This window comes from Abramis brama, assembly GCF_963993115.1.
Source record: "Abramis brama genome assembly, chromosome: 17".
NCBI lineage: Eukaryota > Metazoa > Chordata > Actinopteri > Cypriniformes > Leuciscidae > Abramis > Abramis brama.
This window is the reverse complement of record NC_139979.1, coordinates 20,003,017-20,025,607: the sequence shown is the minus strand read 5'-3', so window position 1 is coordinate 20,025,607 and position 22,591 is coordinate 20,003,017. Positions and strand designations below refer to the sequence as shown.

The 22,591-nt window shown below is 36.4% G+C and overlaps 2 protein-coding genes across 2 annotated transcripts in view; both read left to right on the top strand.

Moving 5' to 3' along the window:
- Positions 1 to 527: 527 nt before the first annotated feature.
- On the top strand, positions 528 to 10,772 carry slc2a3b (solute carrier family 2 member 3b). Its single transcript, XM_084089491.1, has 12 exons — positions 528 to 826; positions 1,621 to 1,763; positions 5,946 to 6,047; positions 6,137 to 6,297; positions 6,397 to 6,637; positions 7,302 to 7,464; positions 7,614 to 7,801; positions 8,181 to 8,285; positions 8,482 to 8,583; positions 8,743 to 8,802; positions 8,922 to 9,122; positions 9,212 to 10,772. Exons 2-12 carry the CDS (start codon positions 1,740 to 1,742, stop codon positions 9,467 to 9,469), a joined length of 1,605 nt encoding a protein of 534 aa, XP_083945617.1. The 5' UTR covers positions 528 to 826; positions 1,621 to 1,739; the 3' UTR covers positions 9,470 to 10,772.
- Positions 10,773 to 15,681: 4,909 nt separating this feature from the next.
- Positions 15,682 to 22,591, top strand: part of ephb6 (eph receptor B6) — a 49,152-nt gene continuing 42,242 nt past the window's right edge. Inside the window, exon 1 of the mRNA XM_084089802.1 lies at positions 15,682 to 15,826. Coding sequence (XP_083945928.1) covers positions 15,763 to 15,826 — 64 coding nt within the window. The 5' untranslated portion in view covers positions 15,682 to 15,762. The remainder of the gene's footprint in view (positions 15,827 to 22,591) is intronic.

The following is a 22,591-nucleotide window of genomic DNA, read 5'->3' as shown; positions in this document are numbered from 1 at the left end:
TCAAAATGTTTCCTGCAAGTTCCTGTTTGTCTGCCTCAGTACAGTCAACTAGCGTTGCGTGTGTGTGCGCGCGCGCGCTATTATTAGGCTATGCATTATTACCTTGTAAAAATGATACTTTCAAGTCATTTCCTATTGTATTTAATTCGTAATGCCCATAAGACAATTTCACTGAACAAATGAAAGCTACCCTGAGCGTAGGCAACGAAACATTTGTTATCACTAGATCACACACTTGTATGAAGTGCCAGCAAACCCCGCAAATTGTCCAATCTCGGAAGAGAGGACTACTTGTTTACAAACAAAAAAAAGACAAAGTAACTTTCTCACAGAAGCACTCACATGACAACAATAACGGTATTATTGTCAGACAGCAGGGTTTTTTTCTGGTGGGATGTTGCGCTACAGAGGCGCGATTCAAGTCCAGTCTACTGTGACGATAACGCGTGAGGACCCAAATAAGGACATAAAATCAAATAGGGACGGGTCTCAAAACATCATTAACTGCCTATCTAGATAAAGTTACTAGGCTAGGCATCATAGGCACGTTCTGAGTGAAAGCAACTGCTCGCAACGATGCTCTAGTTTTTGAGATGCGGTCAGGATTTCCTGCGAAAGGATGTTACGCGAGTGACTTAAAATGAAATTCTCGTTTAATCCTGTGACTCAAATATTACAGAAATAGGGGGAGCATGGCTGTGTGACGACAAAAATTGCAACGTGCTAGTGCTCATGTCTCACTCACCATAAAAACCCACGAGCTCGAGATCGTTTCATCACACACCAGCAAATACCTGATCGACGCACGAGCTCTGCAAGAATAAACGTAAATATTGTTCTTTTACATTATCAGTACATAGAAATATAACATACTATAAGTAGCATTGGAATGATCTTTTATTACAATATTGACTAAAATATTGCTTCATAACTATCTACACGTTATTTAAAATGTTAAAAACGTTTTATTGTTGCCTTAAATCTTTATTAAAATAACCCTGAAGTGAATTATATTATACTTTTTTGTTCACTTAAATGTATTACTGATGAAGAAAGTAGAGAAACGTGTTAGTTGAAATGACAGAAATTGCTGTGACAAGTTAAAGGGAATGAAATAAGGATGTTGTTTGTACAATTATGAAAACAAGTTGTATTAATATTATTATAAAATAAAATATAATACTGTGTTTGTATGAAATATATGATGTGTAAATGCAGCTATAACTTCATGTGCATAACAAGCAGGTCGAATGTCTTTAATCAAGGAACTGCATGAAGCTGTTATAAACTAAAGCAAGATTGAGTTTATTCACTGGTAGAATGTTTAAAATGTCAGAGTACAGGAATGTCACTGAAACTGAGCTAACCCATAAAACCACATTTCAGCGATTTAGAGAGGGATGATCTTGAGCTGACAGAGATGCCTCTTATATTTGACTTCCACATTTCTTTGCAATTTACATTGCACAATACTGATGCTCAACTGTCATCTCAACTCAGCAGACATCCGTTGTAGGAAATGAAGTTTTTTGTGGTTGTTCTTTATGAAAACATAAAAGGTTTCATTCCTTCGCATTACTAAAAACAATTCTTTGTATTCTTTTTTTTTTCCCACTCTAGAGACTTTTCCAAATACGGATTTGTGTTTACCCATATAAGTTTGGTTTAGCTGCAAGAAGAGGAAGAACAGACGACCTCTGTCTCAGTTGCCATAACTGGCTTTCGCAACAAATAGCAGAATGGAGAAGATGAAAGACAGTAAGGTAGAGTCTTTTTTTTCTGTCAGTGCATTATGTACTATCACAATAACCCTTGTGAAATCTACCTTTAAAAAAAAAAAAACACAACATTTTTTCAATACATCCCTTGTGAAAAAGAAGTGTGCTTAATTGTTTTGCACTTAACTTCAAATCTTAAAAGTAAAAAGAGTACTTGCAGATAACATTAATGAACTAAATGGCCACTTAAGTGCACTTAAAGAGAGAACACTTTCAGAACACTTTATTTTACAGTGCCCTTGTTACGTTACATGTAGTTACTATAGTAATAACTATAAATTATGCATAATTACATGCAACTAAGTCTAAACCAAACCTAAAAGTATAATTAGACTGTAACAAGGACACCTTAAAATAAAGTGTAACCTACTGTTTCTTAACACACTTAAGTATGCTTTTAGTATTTTTAATTATTATGTTTAAATAATCTTTTGTCATGCTTTTAAAAAGTACATTTATTATTTTAGTTTACAAAGCAGCACACTTTAACCGTATTTCAAAGACAATAGAAGTACTTATGACATATAAAGATACTTAAGTCCCTCTTAAGTGGGTCAGAAAAGCCCTCTTAAGTTATGCTTATTGCTATATGCTAAATTGTTATATGCTAAATTTTTAATTAAATATGCTTATTGTTATATGCTAAATTTTAACTATAATACATTTTCATCTAATTGCATCTTTGCAATATTGAAGTATATTCTTATTTCCTTAAATATTCTTTTTCAAAATATGCTTTAAATGTACTTCTTTTTCACAAGAGATTACATGCAGAAACTATGGTCTTTTATGTAATACAGTATTAACATCATCTGCTTATTTTATGGCAATTTTGTAGTTCCTAGGCTACTATGTCTTTAGGCTACTATTTTTCATAATATGAGTCATAGTTTGTAGTATAGATAGATACCTCAATTCTAACCATGGTAATGGGGAGCCACCCATGTGGTTACTACATATTCACAGACACCGTAAACTGTGCTTACCAAGCAAGAACTGTAGTAAATGTTCAGGGGATGCCAATGGGCATCTGGGTTTGAAATGTTGTAATGTGTTTTTATTGTAGATTTACTGTAGCTTGTTTTAATTGCCAGTAGCCTATGATTTATATACTGATTGTGTAATGTTTGTGTGTCACTAATGTGTTGCACTAGCAGGTTTAACTAGGCATTCTTTGATATGTCTGTTCAGGCTATTAGTGTGCAATTGATTTGATTCATCACCTAAATAAATATATGTCGTAGCTGTAGTGAGACATTTTTTGGCCTGCTTTGTCTTTGGAGGCTGTTTGGACCAAATCCCAACTGACTCTGATCCTAGTTCTAATTAAGTGAATCATACTGGAATATGTGAGACAATCTTGGATCAATTTCTTAGTTGGAATAACCGATAGGATTGCAGCATGTGAACTAAGAAACCGGGCAAAGCGTGCAAATGTGCAAAGCAGAACGATGAGGAGAAATGACTGTTCAGAGCAGGGTTTAGATGACTTGTTCAGACTTGAGCAAAATATGAACAACATTCTGACCGGTTCTTACTTGTTTCAGACAGACAGAATGGAAATTCCTAATCCAAGTGTGCAATTTTACATCTACTGCAGGTTATTACAAATCTATTAAGTGAGTCACTGAATGTGTTGATTTAATAAATAAGTACCGGTATGTATAATTAAGTTAAGGGAGACTGGGGGTGCATGTGTGCAAATGTGATCTGATCTATCCTGATCAATAGAGATGAAAGATGCAGTGATGTCGTTATGAATTTCGAATTCATACAGATGGCTCTGGCTCCTCACAGATCACATGATGACACCCATATTCTTGTTCACTCCTCCAGGAGTCAGCTGCTGTTTGTGTGTGTGTGCATGTTTGGGTCTGTTTAAGTCTTTATCATAAAATCAGACTGGTTTGCACATGCAGAAGTTCCTGTGCGGAGGTTTTTTGTAACAGACAAAAATATTGCATGCAGTAGTGAGAAAGTTAATCAGTCCACTACAGATTACCATTTACTTCATGGAAAGCATCATTACAAATTACTTTACTCTAAAAGGCCCTACAAACCTATACAAATTTTGATTGTAGAAAAGAAATTGTTCTTTCTGACCCATTATTCGCTGCTGTACAGAAGTAATGCAGCTCACAATTAGCTTAGGTTGCTATTTCTACTTTTAATTTGACGCAAGAGGGAGGAACAGACATCAAGCTATAGTTTGAGAACCACGATTAGGAGAAAAATGACACCGAAAGACATATCCCAGTTATCATGTGAACTGATTTATGCAACTTTGTTGTTCCACTTTCATACATACTCTGGGAAATTACTGAAATTACTGTTGTGTAATATGTGGTTATCAGGATTTGTGTGCCATTCAGAATTTGAGAATGATTTTTAGATTCCTTCCTCTCGAATTGAGGTTGCAAACAGGATGCAGAATCGCATTTTGAATTTGACTGTAATAAAGTATGATTAAAATAAATAGAAATTCATGGAATTTCACAGCTGCAATTTGTAACTAGGATTTGAGAAAGCCCTTTTTTAAGTTTTGATAAAAGTTTAAAAAGCATGAAGGTTTTTAGACAAACAGGATATTGAAGTAGTGTGTGATTATTGAGTGACGCGAGAGTGTGATTTAAAACTAAAGCCAAAAAGTCTTTCAAGTTTTTTTTGGTTAGATTCAGTTATCCTTTAAAGCAGGAGTTATTATAATAAACCCCTTTGCAAGGGACCCCTTTCAAAGCTATAAAGGCAACTATATTTTCATGTATGAAGATACATTTGAACTGAGAAAACTTTGGCCTTGTTTCACAGACAGGGCTTAGACTAAGCCAGGAGTAGGACTAAAGTTCAATTAGGCCATTTAAGTAGCTTTTATAAACGTGCCCTAGAAAAGAAAAAAAAAAACATTACTGGTGTGCATCTTGAGACAAAACAATGGCACCGACATATTTTAGGATATGTCAGTGCAAGTTGCTTTCAGTTAAAACCGCTCAAACATGCATTTTAGTCTGTGTCATGAAAAAACAGATGGAGGCTGTCTAAACAATATAATAATAATTTATTGATAATGTTTTCTGTGTTTTTGGCGGCAGAGATTAAGAAGTGGATGCGCCTAGCTGCCTATATGGACGTTTCATACAGATTATTAGCCTACATAATCTGAGAATATTTATTTTCCAGTTGAATTGGTTCATTTAAAAGATAGATTTCTCAAGCTTTCTATAGATATATTTCTCATGTCTGTGAGGCAAGTATACACTTTGTTTTGGTTCGTTTTGTGACTTGACCAAGACCCAAGACAGCAGAAAGCGCATCCTAATTGTTTTCATTATTTTACAAAGCACAACGTTTTGTTGTTATTGTGAGTTTACAGAAATAAAAGTAGACCCTTTAAAGTTTGCATTATTAAAAAATGACGGAGTATTTTAAGTTAAATCCAAGTGATGGCGCCGGCGCCTGTTTGTCATGCAGTAATGCTGCTCTCCACACAAACACTTATGTGTCTAATAAAAGCACACATTTATCTAGGTTTACATTAAAGCGAGTGGACTGATTAAGTTGCTACTACTTACATGTTTCAAGTGATAAGCCAGGTCGATGAATGATTCAAATGTTTGGATTTCCTGCCGTTAACTATCTGTTCATCTGTGATCTTTGCCACTTCCTGTGGAGTTTTTTTTTCTGTGACTAACAGACTAATAAAATATTAAAATATATAATATATATATATATATATATATATATATATATATATAAAAGAAAAAAGAAACAGGTTGTCAATACAATCAAATAATTAATCTCATGGTTTCCAATCAGGCTTTAGAAAGCAGAATAAAACAGTAATAATGTTAAATTTTGTATATATTTTATATTTAATATATTCAATAATTTATTATTATTATTTATATTATTATATTTTCTCTGAGCCCTTTTCTGAACATTGAAGAGAAACAAAACAGTCAACTAAATGGAAAATTATAATGCTAAAAAAAAAAAACTGTGCTGCAGAACTATTTCACATTACCGAGAAAGAGCAAGAAATTGAGAAAGAAGAAATAGGACAGGTTTTGTGCACATTTTGAGACTTTGTTGGGTCACAGTTACTTCTTTCATCTTTACTCATGTCATTTTCTGCATGTCACAGTATGTGTATTCCTTCTTTTTGTTTAGGGGAAGCAGGTGACATGCTACCTGGTGCTCTGCGTGTCCACGGCCGTCATCGGCTCGCTGCAGTTCGGCTTCAACACAGGAGTCATCAATGCACCCGATGAGGTAAATGTTTCATTAAATGAGTAGCATTTTAGACTTAAAAAAACAACGCTTCATCACTTACTTCTGTCTGTCTCTCTGTTGATGATCAGAAAGTGAAGAACTTCATCAGAAACGTGACTCTTGTGCGCACTGGAGAGCCCATGGCTGAATCCACACTCACAACAGTGTGGAGTGTCGCAGTTTCCATCTTCAATGCCGGCGGCATGATCGGATCTCTTAGTGTTGGCGCTCTGGTTGACAAGCTTGGGAGGTGAGAAAAGAGTGACCAAATTCAAAATCACACAGTTTATTTGGACATAAAACAAATATAAAATATCTTCTTGTTTCATCTCCAAAATTCTCTTTACAGACGGAAATCAATGCTGCTGTCCAACATCCTGGCTCTGATTGGTGGAGGCCTGATGGGTTTATCCAGCATTTTCAACTCCCATGAGTTGTTGATATTGGGCCGTCTGGTGATTGGTGTGTTCTGTGGTATGTGCACAGGACTGACACCCATGTATGTGGGTGAAATTTCTCCAACGGCACTGCGAGGGGCTTTTGGCACCCTTCACCAGCTCGGGGTGGTCATCGGCATCCTGGTTGCACAGGTTAGATTTTCCTATGGATGAATGTAAATAAGAGATTAAAGGGATCACTCAAAAAAGAAGATTATATTAACCCAAATCTCATTCAAAACCCATATGATTTTCTTTTTTGCTTGCAATTAAAATAACACCAAAGCTTCCATGCTGAAAAAAGATTCAAAAGCACCATAAAAGTATAGTAACATTGGTCTATACAACTTGTGTGCTAGTGTAGTCCTCTGAAGTCATATGATAGCCTTGTGCAACGGACAGGTAGAAATTGAAGACATTATTCCCTAAAAATCTTGACATCTCCTCGGCACATTCAGTAGTAATGTCAGATTCGTAAAGAACTGATTTTCATTGAGTTCATTCACATCACAAAACTGGTCTGAATGATTTGTTCATGAATTGAATTGGTTCGGTTCACAAGTTCACTGACTCGTTCACTAATTGCAGTTAATGATAACAAATAACTATCCTTTTCTCATAAAGTTATATTGAATTTGCTTTAGAAGATATTTGGACCATTTTTATGATGGTTTTGGGTCTTTTTTGAAATTAGAAAGTTTCAGTCCATTTTCATTGTATGAAAGGAAGTTGTCTGTTTTTGAACATACTGATTATACACTTAAAAAGACAAATGCAAATAGTTATAAATGGGTCTTCTTTGTGGATTTTATGGTAGATCTTAGGTCTGGAGTCATTGCTGGGGTCTCAGTCTTTGTGGCCGTTGCTGCTGGCTCTGACGACGCTGCCTGCAGTGGCACAGAGTGTTATGCTGATCTTCTGCCCAGAGAGCCCTCGATACCTGCTGATCAGTCTCAACCAGGAGGATGAGGCACGCCAAGGTGAGACTGCTCAGGACTGAAAAAAAGTCTTTAGAAATCTAGAAAGAGCAGGAGACATGCGCAACACACTATTTAGCACTGCCTGAGCAACTGAAGTGTATTTACTCTTCCACACTGACTATGTTGATCTTTCTCTCTTCTGCCCTCAGTGCTGACACGTCTTCGTGGGCATTCAGATGTGGAGGATGACATTCGTGAGATGAAGGAAGAGGCCATGAAGATGTCCATGGAGAAGAAGGTTTCTATTCCGGAGCTGTTCCGTAACTCCGCCTACAGACAGCCCATTATTATCGCCATAATCCTGCAGCTGTCCCAGCAACTGTCCGGCATCAACGCTGTGAGTCTCCACACTTCCCCCCACCAGTTACATAAAAAGTTTACATAATGATCTTTGATTAGCACATCCTGTTAAACATTTTAAACATAAACCTAAAAACTTTAGTGCTTACAACAAGAGAAACAATTTGCCAATGAGAAGAAAAATAAAGTTAACATTCTCTATAACAAGTCATTTACAAATGTATCTTCTTTTAATAATGTTCAGATATTTATTTTACTTGAAAACGAGACAAAAATACTTATTAATGAATGTTTGTTTGCAGTGTTTGTCACTTTGTCGATTTGTAAGGATTCCTTCCATATTTTCCCCTTGTACTCCCAGTATTGACATGAACTGTTCTAAATGTTAAACAGCTGCGTTTCTGTACACTTTCCAGGTAATTTATTACTCAACAGAGATCTTCAGAAATGCAGGTATCACTGGGCCAGTCTTTGCCACCATTGGAATGGGTGCAGTCAACACCATCTTCACTGTCATCTCTGTGAGTTTACACAGCTGAGCTAATATACTCACATAAACAAACATTTGAAAAGAACTGTACTGTAGGTAAACAGAAAGATGTCAAATTAATTTCACCACCCTTGAATTTGCAATGTCATGCCCTTATATCCGATCAAATACTTTTGTGAGGGTGTACTAAAGAACAGTGTTGATGTTCCCTCTGCTTTTCTCAACAGCTCTTCCTGGTGGAGAGGGCAGGGAGAAGAACACTTCATATGATCGGACTGGCTGGAATGGCTGTCTGTGTTCTGCTCATGACTATTTCTCTTAAACTTGCGGTGAGTTTTGATTTACAATATATAATTAAATATATATGATCATTAAATGGGCCTATATGATAAACTACTGATCTTCAGAAGTGTATGGGATGGATTTATTAAATATTAGAGAATAGAGACATATTCATTTTTAAATTCATTCTCTTTCCTGATCTATAGAAGCCTGGAGATAATATACTTCAGAATGGCACTGCTATCTACGAATCTGCATCTGAAGGGGTCAGTGTGTGATCTTACTAATGATGAACGCCAACTTATATTTATGTGAGATTTCATTCACTGAAGTGTATCATTGCTCTTTTTTTCTCTCTACAATTGATTACATTTCCGGCTAGCAGGGAATTTCAGCAATCAGCGTTCTGGCCATTCTGGCAGTTTTTGGATTTGTGGCCAGTTTTGAGATGGGACCAGGACCGATCCCATGGTTCATAGTGGCAGAGTTATTTTCTCAGGGTCCACGTCCGGCAGCCATTGCTGTGGCGGGATGCTGCAACTGGACCGCCAGCTTAATCGTCGGACTGTCTTTCCTACCGCTAATGGTGAGAACCTTGTCACAGAATTCAGCAGTATTACATTTTTCATGGACACAAGAGCTAAACGCATTATTATGACCTTGCTTCCTTTCCAGAAACTGTGCGGCCCGTATGTGTTTATCATATTCCTCATCCTCCTCATCATCTTCTTCGTGTTTACCTACTTCCGGGTTCCCGAGACCAAAGGCCGGACGTTTGAGGACATTTCCAGTGGATTTTCCAATGCCGCAGCCTCCAATGCTGTCAACTACACGTCTCCAGAGGGTGCCGTTTCTCTGCCAGTGTCCCAGTCATCAGAGAAGTTTCAGATGTCTGAGCTGGCTGGACAGGAGAAAAGTGGAACAAACCTATAGAGAAAACCCATAATCTACACAAGATTAACACCCTAAATGGAGTCCTACAGTGGACAATAGAGAACAGATGCAGCTAAATAATGGGCATTATTACAAAGGAAATAGCTAGGATGGTACTGAAAGCCTTTTTATAATTGACAATAAAGTCATGATGAGCAGATAAGTGTTACATGTGGTTGCAGCTGCCTTTTGATAAATTGAATGTTTAGTCAGATATAGAGTTGAGTTGCATTTTTTAGACAACTTATGTGTGAGCACTAAGCACTTGTCCATAGTCATGTGGAATATTAAACTTATTGCTATGACTTATATTTAAATAGTTATTTAACAAATTTCTCATATTGCCCAAAGACTTAAATCAGACTAAATTTATGCACTAATCAGATTCACTGATGGCCTTTTAATACTTGTGCTGTTGTGCTGTTATGACTACTATTCAGTTCATGAGTATCTGATCTTTTGTGCAAAGGAGTTCAGTGTCAAAAATAGAATTATCAGTGTTTAAATGGTGTTATTCATCCCTGAAGTATTTCTCATGACGGTTGTCACTAGGCCTGATTGAATGAACACTACTGACACAGGGTCATATGAAAGTTAATCATGACAGCCCACCAATCACAAGAACACATTTATTGTTTAACATGGACTTATGTGCATCTCATATTTTCAGGGTTTAGACCCCTTTTGTTGGGTAGTTAAGATTGTTTACTGTAAGTATTGCTCAACTGTGTAAATATATATTTTGTATTTTTTTTTTTGGTTTGTTTACATTTATTATTGCATTTTTTTGCACTCTGACTGAATGATTGAGATGTCTGGATTTTTACCAATATGTACCAAAGTTTTTTTTATTTTTTTTAGTGTTTTATATTTATATATTTTATTGTATGTATAGCTTATTAAATATAATTAATTTTGTTACCAAAATGTGATGCTTTTACATTGTTTTACCTTTGCTTAAATATGAGTATTTTTAATACACTGAGCACTTGGAAGCATATTTTGTGAGATTGACCAGATCATTCCCACATGATTTGATTTTCAGGAACTCTGTACATATTTTTTGAGATAGGCTAACTGTCATGTGTCACAACATGCATCCTTGTCATGAGACATTGTATCATCCAGAAAAGTCACATATTAATATTTCTTTATTTGTAAGTCAATTATGAGATAGTTTACTGTAATCTAATAATAGCGTCTGATTTATTTTTAAGGGAGGCTATTCAAATGTGTTTTAGTGCGCTATGTAAAAGCTTTGTTCAAAATTAACAAAATATGAGTTAATAAATCATCAATCTTTTTTTTTCTTTCTTTTATAAATCATTAATCCTTTTTCCAAAACATGTTTTTGTTTTACCCAAATTCATTAAGTGTGGCGACGTAAAGGCCAAGTATGGCAATGGAATTTGTCCTCTGCATTAAACCCATCCAAGTTAGTGGACACACATTAGGAGCAGCGGGCAGCCATTCACCTCGGCGCCCGGTGAACGAACACACCTGAACAAGGTTTGAGCCAAACTGTGCAGAACAGTGGCCCTTCAGAACCGCACGTTGCCATAACAACGTCAGCTCTGCTTGTCCTGAGGCTTCCAACACTGTAAACTAAACACAGTAACGAACAAAGACGTCGATTTTACCATATCAATGCGAGCGCGAGTCCGATGATGAATTGGAAGAACTGTTATTCAACCCGAACCTCCATCGCAAGGACGGCTCGAGCAGGACTCAGTGTTTCTCAGTGATACACTACTCAGTTTGAGGTAACGTTACATTATGAGATGTTGCAACTGCAATTCCTCACCATCAGCATTAACAAGTGCATGTCCATCAACAAACCGATTATTTTAACGTTACTTGTACTAATTTATTTACCGAATATTTTTCTAATATGTTGCGGTGAACACGTGGAAACTGTATCAATAACAGTGCATGTATACATTAGCCGAGCTCTAGAGTGAATGATCTGATGCAGGGGTCTCCCTCCAACACGTCGCTGGCCTGATTGGAGGTAACGTTAGCTCGCCAAGGGCCGTTCACATATCGCGTCTTTTGCGCGCTCATGTTCGTTATTTCAAATAATTGAAGCGACGCGCTCATTTTTTCCAGGCGCAGCGAGTCAACATGAAGGATGGGAGTGCACCCAAACATTACGGGTGTTTTTTTTTCTTCTTTGTAAATAAATCTTGTAGCAGAGCTACAGCAAGCGTTTTTCGGTGGTGGAAATCCATTAGCAAAACTTCTTTGTCGTTGTGTTGTGGAGAGCGCATGGTTGCATAGCAACGACAGACACCACGGGAAAATCGGACCGAATTTAATAAAAGATAAGCTAATAATGTGCATTGTAAATGTCAGTAATTTATCTTTTTTGACTCATTCTTTTTATAAAACTGATTTAAAGGCTGAAATATGCGAGATTTATCTTTTTATAAAAACTTTTTTTGTCAAAACTTTATTTGAACTTGTAGCCTACATGTTAGTAGATAACATGTTGCAAGACACTCCTTTAAAATCTGGCCATCATTTTTAATGTTATGTTTTAATGTTAAGTATTTTGAACACCATCTTTCAAGAGCAAGCGGTTTGTGAATCCTGCATTGAACTGAGATTTGAGAAGCAGTCGTCAGTGAAATAAAGGGAAGACAGCAAAAGTTTAGGATTATACTGCTGTGATATCATGGTAAAGATTAACTTTAACCACTGATTCTTCACTCGTCCTTAGGCAGTGAAAAAAAACTGGCTTTACCTTCACATTATAGAGCACAGCGCCGTCTCCTCGACATGATGCTATCCAGTATCCACAGGAATCAGCTGCTGGTTTGAGGTTCAAGTTTTCCCTGGTGTCTGCGAGCGCAATAAGTGGGCGGGCAATATGCTAATGTTTCGTCTTGACGTCACAACGAAAGGGCTAATGACTCGTTTGAAAAACAATTCATTTAATTAACTCAGAGTCGACTCTTACTTTTGAAAGACAATAACTTTATATACAATGCACTTTCAGATTTAAAACCTTGCAGGATGTTTTCATTCACTTTGAGCTATGTTACACACTACATGAAAGGTCATTTTCAAAAATCCATAATAGGGGCCCTTTAATTATTTTATTGAACAGATTTAAATGTCATATGTGGGTGTTTCTGCAACTACGGGCACTTTTAAGTTCCAGTAGTGTCACAATTTGACAAAAAAATATATTTTTATGTAAAATTATGAAGCATTTATAGGTCCAAACACTATTTTTGCTCATGTCTCACACCCGTGGTTTCAATGTTGAGATACTTAAAATGAGCTCATTCTTTTACAATATGACATTATTTTATATTAGTTTTATATATGACTTTACACCATCTTAAAGTTATTTTTTTGTTTACTGATTGGTTTTATGATTTTTTTCATCTAAATAAACCTGTCCACTCTTGAGTCCTTACCGCAACACTGAAAAAGACTCTTAATATGACATTTCTTCAAAGCCAAACAAATCTAGTTTCTATGGAAACAGAAATTAGCATGTGATCACATGTCTGACAGATTGGTCCACCTCCATTAGGTCACTCACAAGAACCAGAAAAAATAAGATAAAGATCATTTTGTCTTCTTAAGTATTTATTATGCTTCCTTACTATTCAGCTTAGTAATTGTGTATTTTGAATTACATTTTAAAAATGTATTTATATTACTGTTGAATACATATTTGTTGCTAAAAGTCAAAACTGATGTATCAGACCTTGCTGGCTGCCAGTTATCTGCAATATTAGAAAAATGTAATTTCTGCAGCACGTCTTTACCACAGCATTTTTAGCTGTTGCGGTAAAGACTTTGTGTTGCGGTAGAGACAAATTCAAGGTTTATACTGTATATTACATTGATCAGCGACAATATTTAAACCACTGATAGGTGTGGTGAATATAATTTATTATATCAGTACAGTGGCACCTGTCAAGAGGATATATTAGGCTGCAACTGAACAGTCACTTCTTGAATTTCATGAGTTGGAAGCAGAGAAAAGAGTAAGTGAAAAGATCTGAGTGACTTTGACAAGCATCAGAGCATCTCCAAAACAGCAGATCTTGTGTGGTGTTTACGGTCTGTAGTGGTTAGTACCTAAGAGGTGCAAGGAAGGACAACCGGTGAACTGTTACTGTTTTTCTCTACAGTAACCTATTGTTAAGGTTACATTATTAACATGTGCCATTAACACTGTGTCCTTACCGATACAAATTGTCATTACCGCAGCAATGATTTATTTTAATTATTAATCAGATTTTTGTTTGCAAAAATTATTTTAACACTTCAGTAGAGATGATTTACACATTAAAATGATAATATTTGTCATAAAAAGCTAAAAGTTTTATCTTTGGCATGTATGAAAGCAATTGATATCTAAGGTTAACATCAACATTTTCCACGGCATAAAGAAAATCATAAAACCCCCTAATTTTAAATTACTTTTTAATATTAGTTTTTACAAAAATGGACAAATCTTGAAAGTAACTATGTAAATGTATAATTTTTTTATAGAAATTAAAAAAGAAAAGTGTTTAAATTTAACGTTATTGTAATGTTGCAGTACGGACATTTTGTAAAAAGAAGAGATGAAAACCATAAAAAATAAATATGTTTCAGATTAAAATCTTAACGATTACATTCAATTTTGTGTACATCTTGTACTGTATTAATGTATTATAGACTGTGATGGTTAAAATTCATAGTTCACTTTTGGTAGAGTCAAAAGTGCCCGTAGTTGAAGAAACACCCATGTAGCTCTCGAACAGTGTTGTGAAGAAATTTCATTGTTGTAGTGCTGTGCTGGATATTATTTTCAAGGAAGTAGCCTACATGTCAATGGATATAGGTTCAAGGTATGGGTACGTCTTCAGCTCAACCAAGTATCTAGTAGTGAATGTTTAATGAGCAGTACCATATCCATCCGCAGTCATACAGAGCCGAAGCACAACCAAAACAATGTTCTTCCTCAAAATGTATGTAGTTTTTAACCGCTAGAGGGCCAAGTTACATAGTGTAGCCTACCTTAAACACTTTATTAGACTTTAAAACTTAAATAAAATATTATATTGTGCACGCCTGATGTGACATGTCGTCATATTTAATTTAATTTAATTTCACTTCGCCTGCTCATCCAGTCCTTGGAAAGTGAACGAATTTGGATTTCCTTGAAGGACAAGCTCGCCCACTAGACGAGACTCGAGCTTCAAGCTAACTCCAGTCCCGAATACGGAACTGGATAAAAAAGAGGTAAATTATAATAAAAGAGAAGATAGGGGCGAAGAGGAAGAGTGGAATGACTGTCAGAAAGGGTGGTGGCTGTAATATGCACGTGTGTGATGATTGACAAGACGGAATGTTATTTCACAACAGGATGTTATGAAAGGTCATTTTCGCCACATAAAAAAAAATTGCTTTTGTAAATCATAATTGTCATTAAAAAGTCATATATGAGAAGAAAATTTGGAAATTAAAATAAAAAGAATATGAATAAGTCTTAGCTTGTCATTTTATGTCATAATTTTGACTTTTTATGCCATAATTGTGATTTACCGAAGCAAACTTCCATAGATCGTGTGTAGGGCACCACCAATATCTTCTGCAGTCACTATGTGTCCACCAGAAGGCGCTGTTTTCAAAGAGATAATTATACATCAGTAGTATTCAGGAATACAACTATGTGCCTGTCTAAATTGAAGAACCTTTGTATGTATATATGTCTCTGTGTGTGTGTGGAAAATGAGAAGTGACCAAGGCCAAAAGAAACTATTCAAAATATGTATTTTCTTTTCCAGGAAAAAATGCAGCAGTTGAAAGAAGAGAAGAAAAGAAAACACACAGGCAGGTTTCCAAGCTTCTTTTACTGAGTGATGCATATTTCCAATCTGGCTCGCCGTGCCCGATCAGCATGCCAAACCAGAGCCTTCACCAAATGTGACTGTGAGAGCGTCTGTCTCCTGCGTGTCTAGACACTTTTTCTGCGAACTAGCCCAACTCGTTTTAGGCTTTCCATCACAGTGAGTAGCTAAAGTCAGTTTACCGGTCCCTTCATCTCTCTCTCTCTCCTTGTTCTTTGCTCAGTGACTTCTCAGTCATAATCATCATCATACATAAATACTCCTCCCTGCTCACCCACCCCCGCTCTTTCTCTCCTCTCTTTAATCTGAGATAAAAACGAATAGACAGACTCCTCCTCCCTTCTCTCTCTCTCTCTCTCTCTCTCTCTCTCTCTCCTCCTGTCTCCCTCTCCTGTGTTCTTCCTCTCTGGACTCTTCTTGTGTGTTGCTCTGATGGAAATGTGGAGGATCTTTCTGTCTGTCTCTCTTGTGGTCCAGCACAGTTCAGCTGAAGAAGGTATGAAACTTCCTTTGCTCCCCCTGGTGCTCTCAGACCCCCATGTGTGTGTGCGTTTTGGGGGCTCCTACTGTCCGGTCCGGTTCAGAGTGTGTGTCAACATGTGTATGAGTCTCTGAATGAGTCTGTTTGCGGTTCGAACAGTTCACTTTCATTAACATCTGCACATGTGATCGCTGTGGTGCATGTGTTTGTGAGGCTGAAGATCTGAACAGACCCTTGTACTGTATAATGAGTGGCTGTTTATGAGTTACTGTGAATTGAAGAGCTCTCTGTGGATCCTGCCAAGCTGCGTTTATGCTTAACAAAAGGGTGTAGAATAGAGCCAGCGGAGGGGTGAATAATTTGTTGTGTAACCTTTGTCTCTCTCTGACCCATGCAACCCCCCTTCTCAACTCTCTGCCCCCTTTTTTCTGATATTATAACTGTTATAAGCTCTCATTTTCCCCAGCCCGTTCAACCCTGTGATAATACAGACACCCCACTCACTCAATTCACTTCACTGTATATCTCTTTTTCTTTCTTTCTTTCTTTCCGTCTCATTTTTCTAATGGCTAAATGGTGTTTTCAGTCAATGCGTTGCAGACATGAGCAGTTTAAATAGATGGATTGATGAAGTTGGCATCTCATAGTGAGCTCTTGTGAAAGCTCTCAGTGACTCATTTTGTGAGTGTGTGTGTGTGCGTGTAAGGTATTTGGAATGCCAGAGTCTGTTATGAACATGTTTTTTCACAGAAGATTATTTATCACTGGGTTTTTTTCTAACTTATCTGAATCTGTTATTGTGCTTTGCGTCTCTGCTCATATTAAAACACATCTGAAAAACGATATGAGATTGTATGCATTGTAAGAATAAAAGTCAAAGGGACTATATTTCTACCTGATCTGACTGTCAAAAATTACTTTTTTGGTGAAACCAAGGAACATTGCTAAAATCGCATTGGTTCCCCCCCCCAAAAAAATTAAAATAAGCTGCCAGTAATGGTAGGTAGGAACTAGGAAGGTAAATATCTAATAAATAAATAAACACTTTTATTCAGCAAGGTTATGAATATTTTATGTATAATGTTCAACACTGATAATAAATGTTTCTTGAGCAGCAAATCAGCATATTAGAATGATTTCTGAAGGATCATGTGGAATTTATTGAAAACTACTTGTTTTAAATTGCAGTACATCATAATATATATATATATATATATATATATATATATATATATATATATATATATATATATATATATATATATTTATTTTTTAATCAAATTAATGCTTTGATTAAAATCATTATCTTACATTAAAAACATTATCTAAAAGAAATATCTTCCAAAAGGATTTAAAAATCGTATTCACCACAAATGTTCAAATGGTTGTGTTTGTGTGTGTGTGTGTGTGTGTGCTCTTTTCCCCAAATTGCACTAATTCTATATTAACCACTGCTGCACATCAGTCCCATAACACAGACTCATACCTCTAATAATGATTCTAGGTTGTTCCCTCAAGGCCATAACTCTAAACTAATTCAGCAAACCCCTTTACCTGCTCTCCTATAGCAAAATGCTATACCTTTCATCACATTTAACTAGTCCACAGCCATTCCCTCAGGCCTGTAACTCTGAACTTATGCAGTTGTACCTGCTGTCCTAGAGCAAAGGCCTGTACCCTTCATCACCTTTAATTAACTCAACAGCCATTCATATAGATGCTGCCTGTCTATTCACATAGAGTCCCCTGCCTTCAAGATCTCCGGAAGGCTTTTGTTGGTCCACTAGTGACGATGATCACATCAGACACAGACGCTCTAAATGTATATATATTTAGTCTTTTGTAATTAAAAAATAACTAAAAATGAATAGTTTCACTGGCCAATACATACAGTGACACCTAGTGGAATGCAAAATTACTGAATGCAAAAATAATCTCTACTAGACAACAAATGATCCTACCCTACCGTTTTAAAGTTTGGTGTCAGTAAGATTTTTGTTTGTTAGTTTGAAAGAAATTGATACTTTTATTCCACAAGCGTGCATTAAATTGATCAAAAGTGACAGTAAATACTTTTATAAGGTTACAAAAGATTTTTAATGCCGTTCCTTTTTACTGAAAATTCCAAGTAAAGCAGTCAAAACTTTTATCAAAACACAATCTAGCTCAGCGAGAGAGAGAGTTTATGCCTGCTGCAATCTTGTCAGTCTGGACTGAAGACAGTGCCATAGGGTCAGTCCGGTCTGGTTGTAAAATTGACTGTGCTCTCCTTTAGTGGTAATTAGCCTCCACTTGACTCTTCAGGGGTGTTGTTGAAAAGGAGATTGTATGTGCAGACAGGGCTGAGTGTAAATGCACACAGCAGGGTGTTCCTCACTGAGAGAAACAGAACGGTTTAAAAGCCTCACATTTTGGTAAAAGCAGCTTTTACACCCACGCCCCTGTGAAAAGAGAGATATGTGAAGGAGGTGAGGAGGATGGAGAGGTGCAGTGAGAGTGGAGAAGAGCACAGTTTCATGTCATGTCTCACACAGGGCCATGAAAAGGTCCCTGAGGCAGCACAGCTTGGGCTTCACTGATTTTTTTTTTTTTTTTTCCTTATTGCTAGCCCTGTTTCATGTCCAGTTCTTCTCAGGTTGGATATACAGTATGTTTGTGTGTGTACGTGACCTCCTCATGAGGTATCCTGCTGTCAGTATATTGAGTCACGCTGCTGAGCTCTTAGATCTGACTGTACCCATCCAAGCTCAAACTTTTGCCCCAGGCCAAAATGCATCACCCTGCTCTGCTCCATCTTCAGCTGCAATAGCAACCTCTCCCCTAGCCAGCTTCGGTCGCTCACACCTTAAAGTAATTTGATTACTAAAAATACTGGTTAAATATGTCTCTTTTTTTTTTTTGCAGTGAACTCTCATTTGCAAGCCTGATGTATGAAGTCATAATTGTAAGATATAAAATCGATATATAATATCCCAATTTTAATGTAAAAGAATGTAAAAAAAGCCAAAAAACCATTGTGAGATATAAATTGCAATTGTGCAATACTCACAAATAAATGACAAATAAGACATAATGTTGCAAATGTGAAATTAAAAGATATAAAGTTCCAATTATGAGAAATAAAGCCCCAATTGTAAGATACATTATGAAGACACATTTATGAGAAATAAAGCCGCAGTATATAAAATATAAAATCCCATTAAGATATAAATTGCAATCGTGTAATATAAGGTTGTAATTTTAGAAATAAAGTTGCAATTGTGAAGTTGCAGTGGTGAGATATAAAGTTGCAATTATGAGATTAAACAATCACATTGTGAGATATAAATTGCAAGTGTGAAATATGTCACAATTAAGAAATAATGTTACAATTGTGAGATATGAAGTTGCAATTATGAAAAATAAAGTTGAAATATAAAATCACTCTGTGAGATTGAAATTGCAATTTTGAAATATTAAGTCACAATTATGAGAAATAAAGTCACAATAGATACAAAATCACATTGTGAGATATAAAGTTGCACTGGTGAGATAAAACCATATAAAGAGATATAAAGTTACAATTAAAAGAAATAAGATGATAACTGTGAAATTATGAGATGAAAAGTCACAATTACCATAAATAAAAACTATGATTTTATATCTTACAGCTGTGACATATAAACAGGCAATTATGATATAAAATCGCATTTGGAATTATAAATTGGAATCGTGAAATATAAAGTCATAATTGAGAGAAATCAAGTCTCAATTGATATAAAATCACATTGTGAGATAAAATTGTAGTCAGGAAATATTGTCACAATTATGAGAAATAAAGGAGCAATTGTGAAATATAAAATATCACATTGTGAGATTTCAAGTCTCAGTTATGAGATAAAAAAAAAAAGTCATAATAACCAGAAACAAAGTCTCGATTGTAGAAGCTGTAATCTTCTGGTCAGTGATTCGACATATGGTGCAACAGCATTTCAGGCGACCTTGTGTTCCTTTCCCTGTCCTGTCCTTCTCCTCCCCAATCACTTCCTGTCTGTCTTTCATTATACTGTTGAATAAAGCCTCAAAATATAATGTGCAGTTGTTACTTTAACAATTTTTTTTTACCTGATCTGACTCTAAAACCACTTCTTTTCGTTGTTTCCATATAAAGCCAATTTCTGAGTACCTGGCAAAACATTACAGTGTAGTCTATGCAGCAAAATTGTGTTCTTAAACGGTCGCCCCATGGCAGTAACATGCTGGATGCACAACAATCACATAAGAAGCCCTTTGTACTTCAGAAAAAAGAGGAAAAGTCAGCCCGCTAAGAGCAAAAATGGCAGAACATCATGAGCTGTTTATTACTGTACGTTCCAACATTCGGCCTCCATCGCTGCAAGGGAAGATTTTTAGGACACCGCATGAATTGCATGTTGTGCTCAACTCGACTAACGTGGCTAAATAAAGGCAGGATACAAAAGCGAAAAGAATAAAGCACTTCACGCTTCCCTTGTGAATTGGTGTGTGCACAGGTCAAGCCATTGATGAGATCAAGCAGAAAAATACAGCGCGCCTCTAGGGCCAAATGAGAGCCGTCCAGGTCCAGAGCTGCAGGCTGTAGGAGAAGAAGGGTTCTGCCAGTGTTCTAGTGAGTCATACGCAGCGTTTTGTGGAGAGAAACAGACTATATAAAAGCTTCAATTCAAGATAAACCCAAAATGTGGAGTTTTGATAACATTCACTGATGTGCGTGAGCTTAAATCTGAATTGTGCTAATCCCTGTCTCGCTCTTGCCATCTCTCTCTCTGTGGTTTGGTGGTAATGAGGGAGTGACTGTGTGTGTCCTGGGGTGGCTGTCTGTACACAGAGACATCTGGAGCAAATTAATGAGAACCTGCCAATGTTACATACACGAATATGCATGAAACACACACACTGCAACCAAAAGAACTCTAAATTGGATGCAATGTCACATTAGCACTGTCATGCCCATCTGGATTCATGAGTGTGCTGAACATATTTTAAAGATGTTAAAATTTTAAAAGAGTTAAAGTGCATGTGTTTGAATGCATATCGAGCAAGTATGTGTTTCTTGAACTACTGGCTCTTGTGGACATACAGGCCTTGTCTACACTAATACGTTTTCGCTTCGTTTAGTCTTTTTCTCTCTGTTTTGGCCTTCCGTCCACACAGAGAAAGCCTTTTTGTCCTGTGAAAACTGAGCTTTTTATTCTTCTTCGAAACACAAATAAAGAAAGAAATCTGAGAGATATCTGTCCCTCCATTGACAGCTACGCAACTACCCCTTTGACGCTTCAAAAAGTTTACAATGAGAAGGTAAAACTAATCTATATGAATCGAACGGTTTAGTCCAAATTTTCTGAAGACACACGATCACTTTTATTTGATGAACAGATTGAATTTAGGCATGTATTCACATATAGGCATTGATCAGAGAAGCTCAACTGAACATGCTTGACACGCAAGAACAAACCTCCTTGATTTTTGCGGAAGCTCAAACTTGCTGCGTAACACATGAGAATGAACCTCATTGGTTCTTGCATGTCAAGTGAACATGCTTGAGCTTCTGTTTACTACAACTGATCATGTGTGAGTTGATGAATGTTTATATGTGAATAAAAGCTTAAACTCAATCTGTTAATCATATATAGTGATCGTGTCTCTTCAGAAATTTTGGACTAAACCGCTCAATTTATATGGATTACTTTTACAATCTCTTTATGAGCTTTTTGAAGTGTCAAAGTGGTAGTTGCGTAGCTGTCAATGGAGGGACAGAAATTGCTCAGATTTCATTTAAAAAATATCTTAATTTGTGTTCCGAAGATGAATGAAAGTCTTACGGGTTTGGATGGAATGACATGAGGGTGAGTAAATGATGACATAATTTTTATTTTTGGGTGAACTAACACTTTCATGTGACCTTCATATAACAAAAAGAAGGTGAAATCTGTTTGTTTAAATAAAAATCAGCCATACAACTGCCTATATTTTGACCAACAAATACATTGTGATACTGTGAGCTAAACTCTTGCTGTATGTGTGCATCTGTGTGTGAGAGGCTATTCTAGAAAAGTGTTGGAATAAAACACTCACACCTCACTACTACACCAGGATTAACATTGTACAGAGTTGTCTTGAGTGAGACTGACTAATCAAGCGTGAACTGACACAGCGCGTTAACACTTCTGAGAACCAAGAAAGCCAAATACACGCATACTCTCGCCCTATAAAAGAACAGAAAGCATTACCCTTTCATCAGCAACCACATATCCCAGAGTGAGAGCAAGCATGAGCACTCAAGTGAACAACTCACAGAGACCTACCACTGCTAATGCAGGACACCCACACATCATGTTAATACACAGCACACAAAGGCAATGATAATAAAGGACTGTATATATTTTAAATGTCTGCTGAACAACATGGTAGGATAGACCCAAGTTACTCTAATACTCTAAAACTCTTTACTCCAATTGATATTTCTCAGGGTTGGTTTATATACATGTCAAACTATATGGGGTAAGTTGTCAGCCATTAAACAAACTATTAGATTGGCTTTCCAGGCTATTTTAAACTGTAAAACAGTTCAAACAAACAAACATATAAATAGAGAGGAAGAATATAAAAATGTAAAAAGAAAATTAGATTCAAAATCGCCAATAACTTTGTCTATTTTCACCCTTCCAAATGTTTTTTTGACCATTGTGCATCTCAGAACAAAACCCAGTAGCGGTGTTTTGAACCCTGAATAAAAATGTAATTTTGAACAAATCGGTTGAG

Bases quoted from the DNA above. Each gene is read 5' to 3' on its own strand.
- slc2a3b (XM_084089491.1), top strand. From the start codon at position 1,740: ATGGAGAAGATGAAAGACAGTAAG. The intron at 1,764-5,945 runs GTAGAGTCTTTT...CTTTTTGTTTAG, and splicing joins AGAAGATGAAAGACAGTAAG to GGGAAGCAGGTGACATGCTA. The intron at 8,286-8,481 runs GTGAGTTTACAC...TTTTCTCAACAG, and splicing joins CCATCTTCACTGTCATCTCT to CTCTTCCTGGTGGAGAGGGC.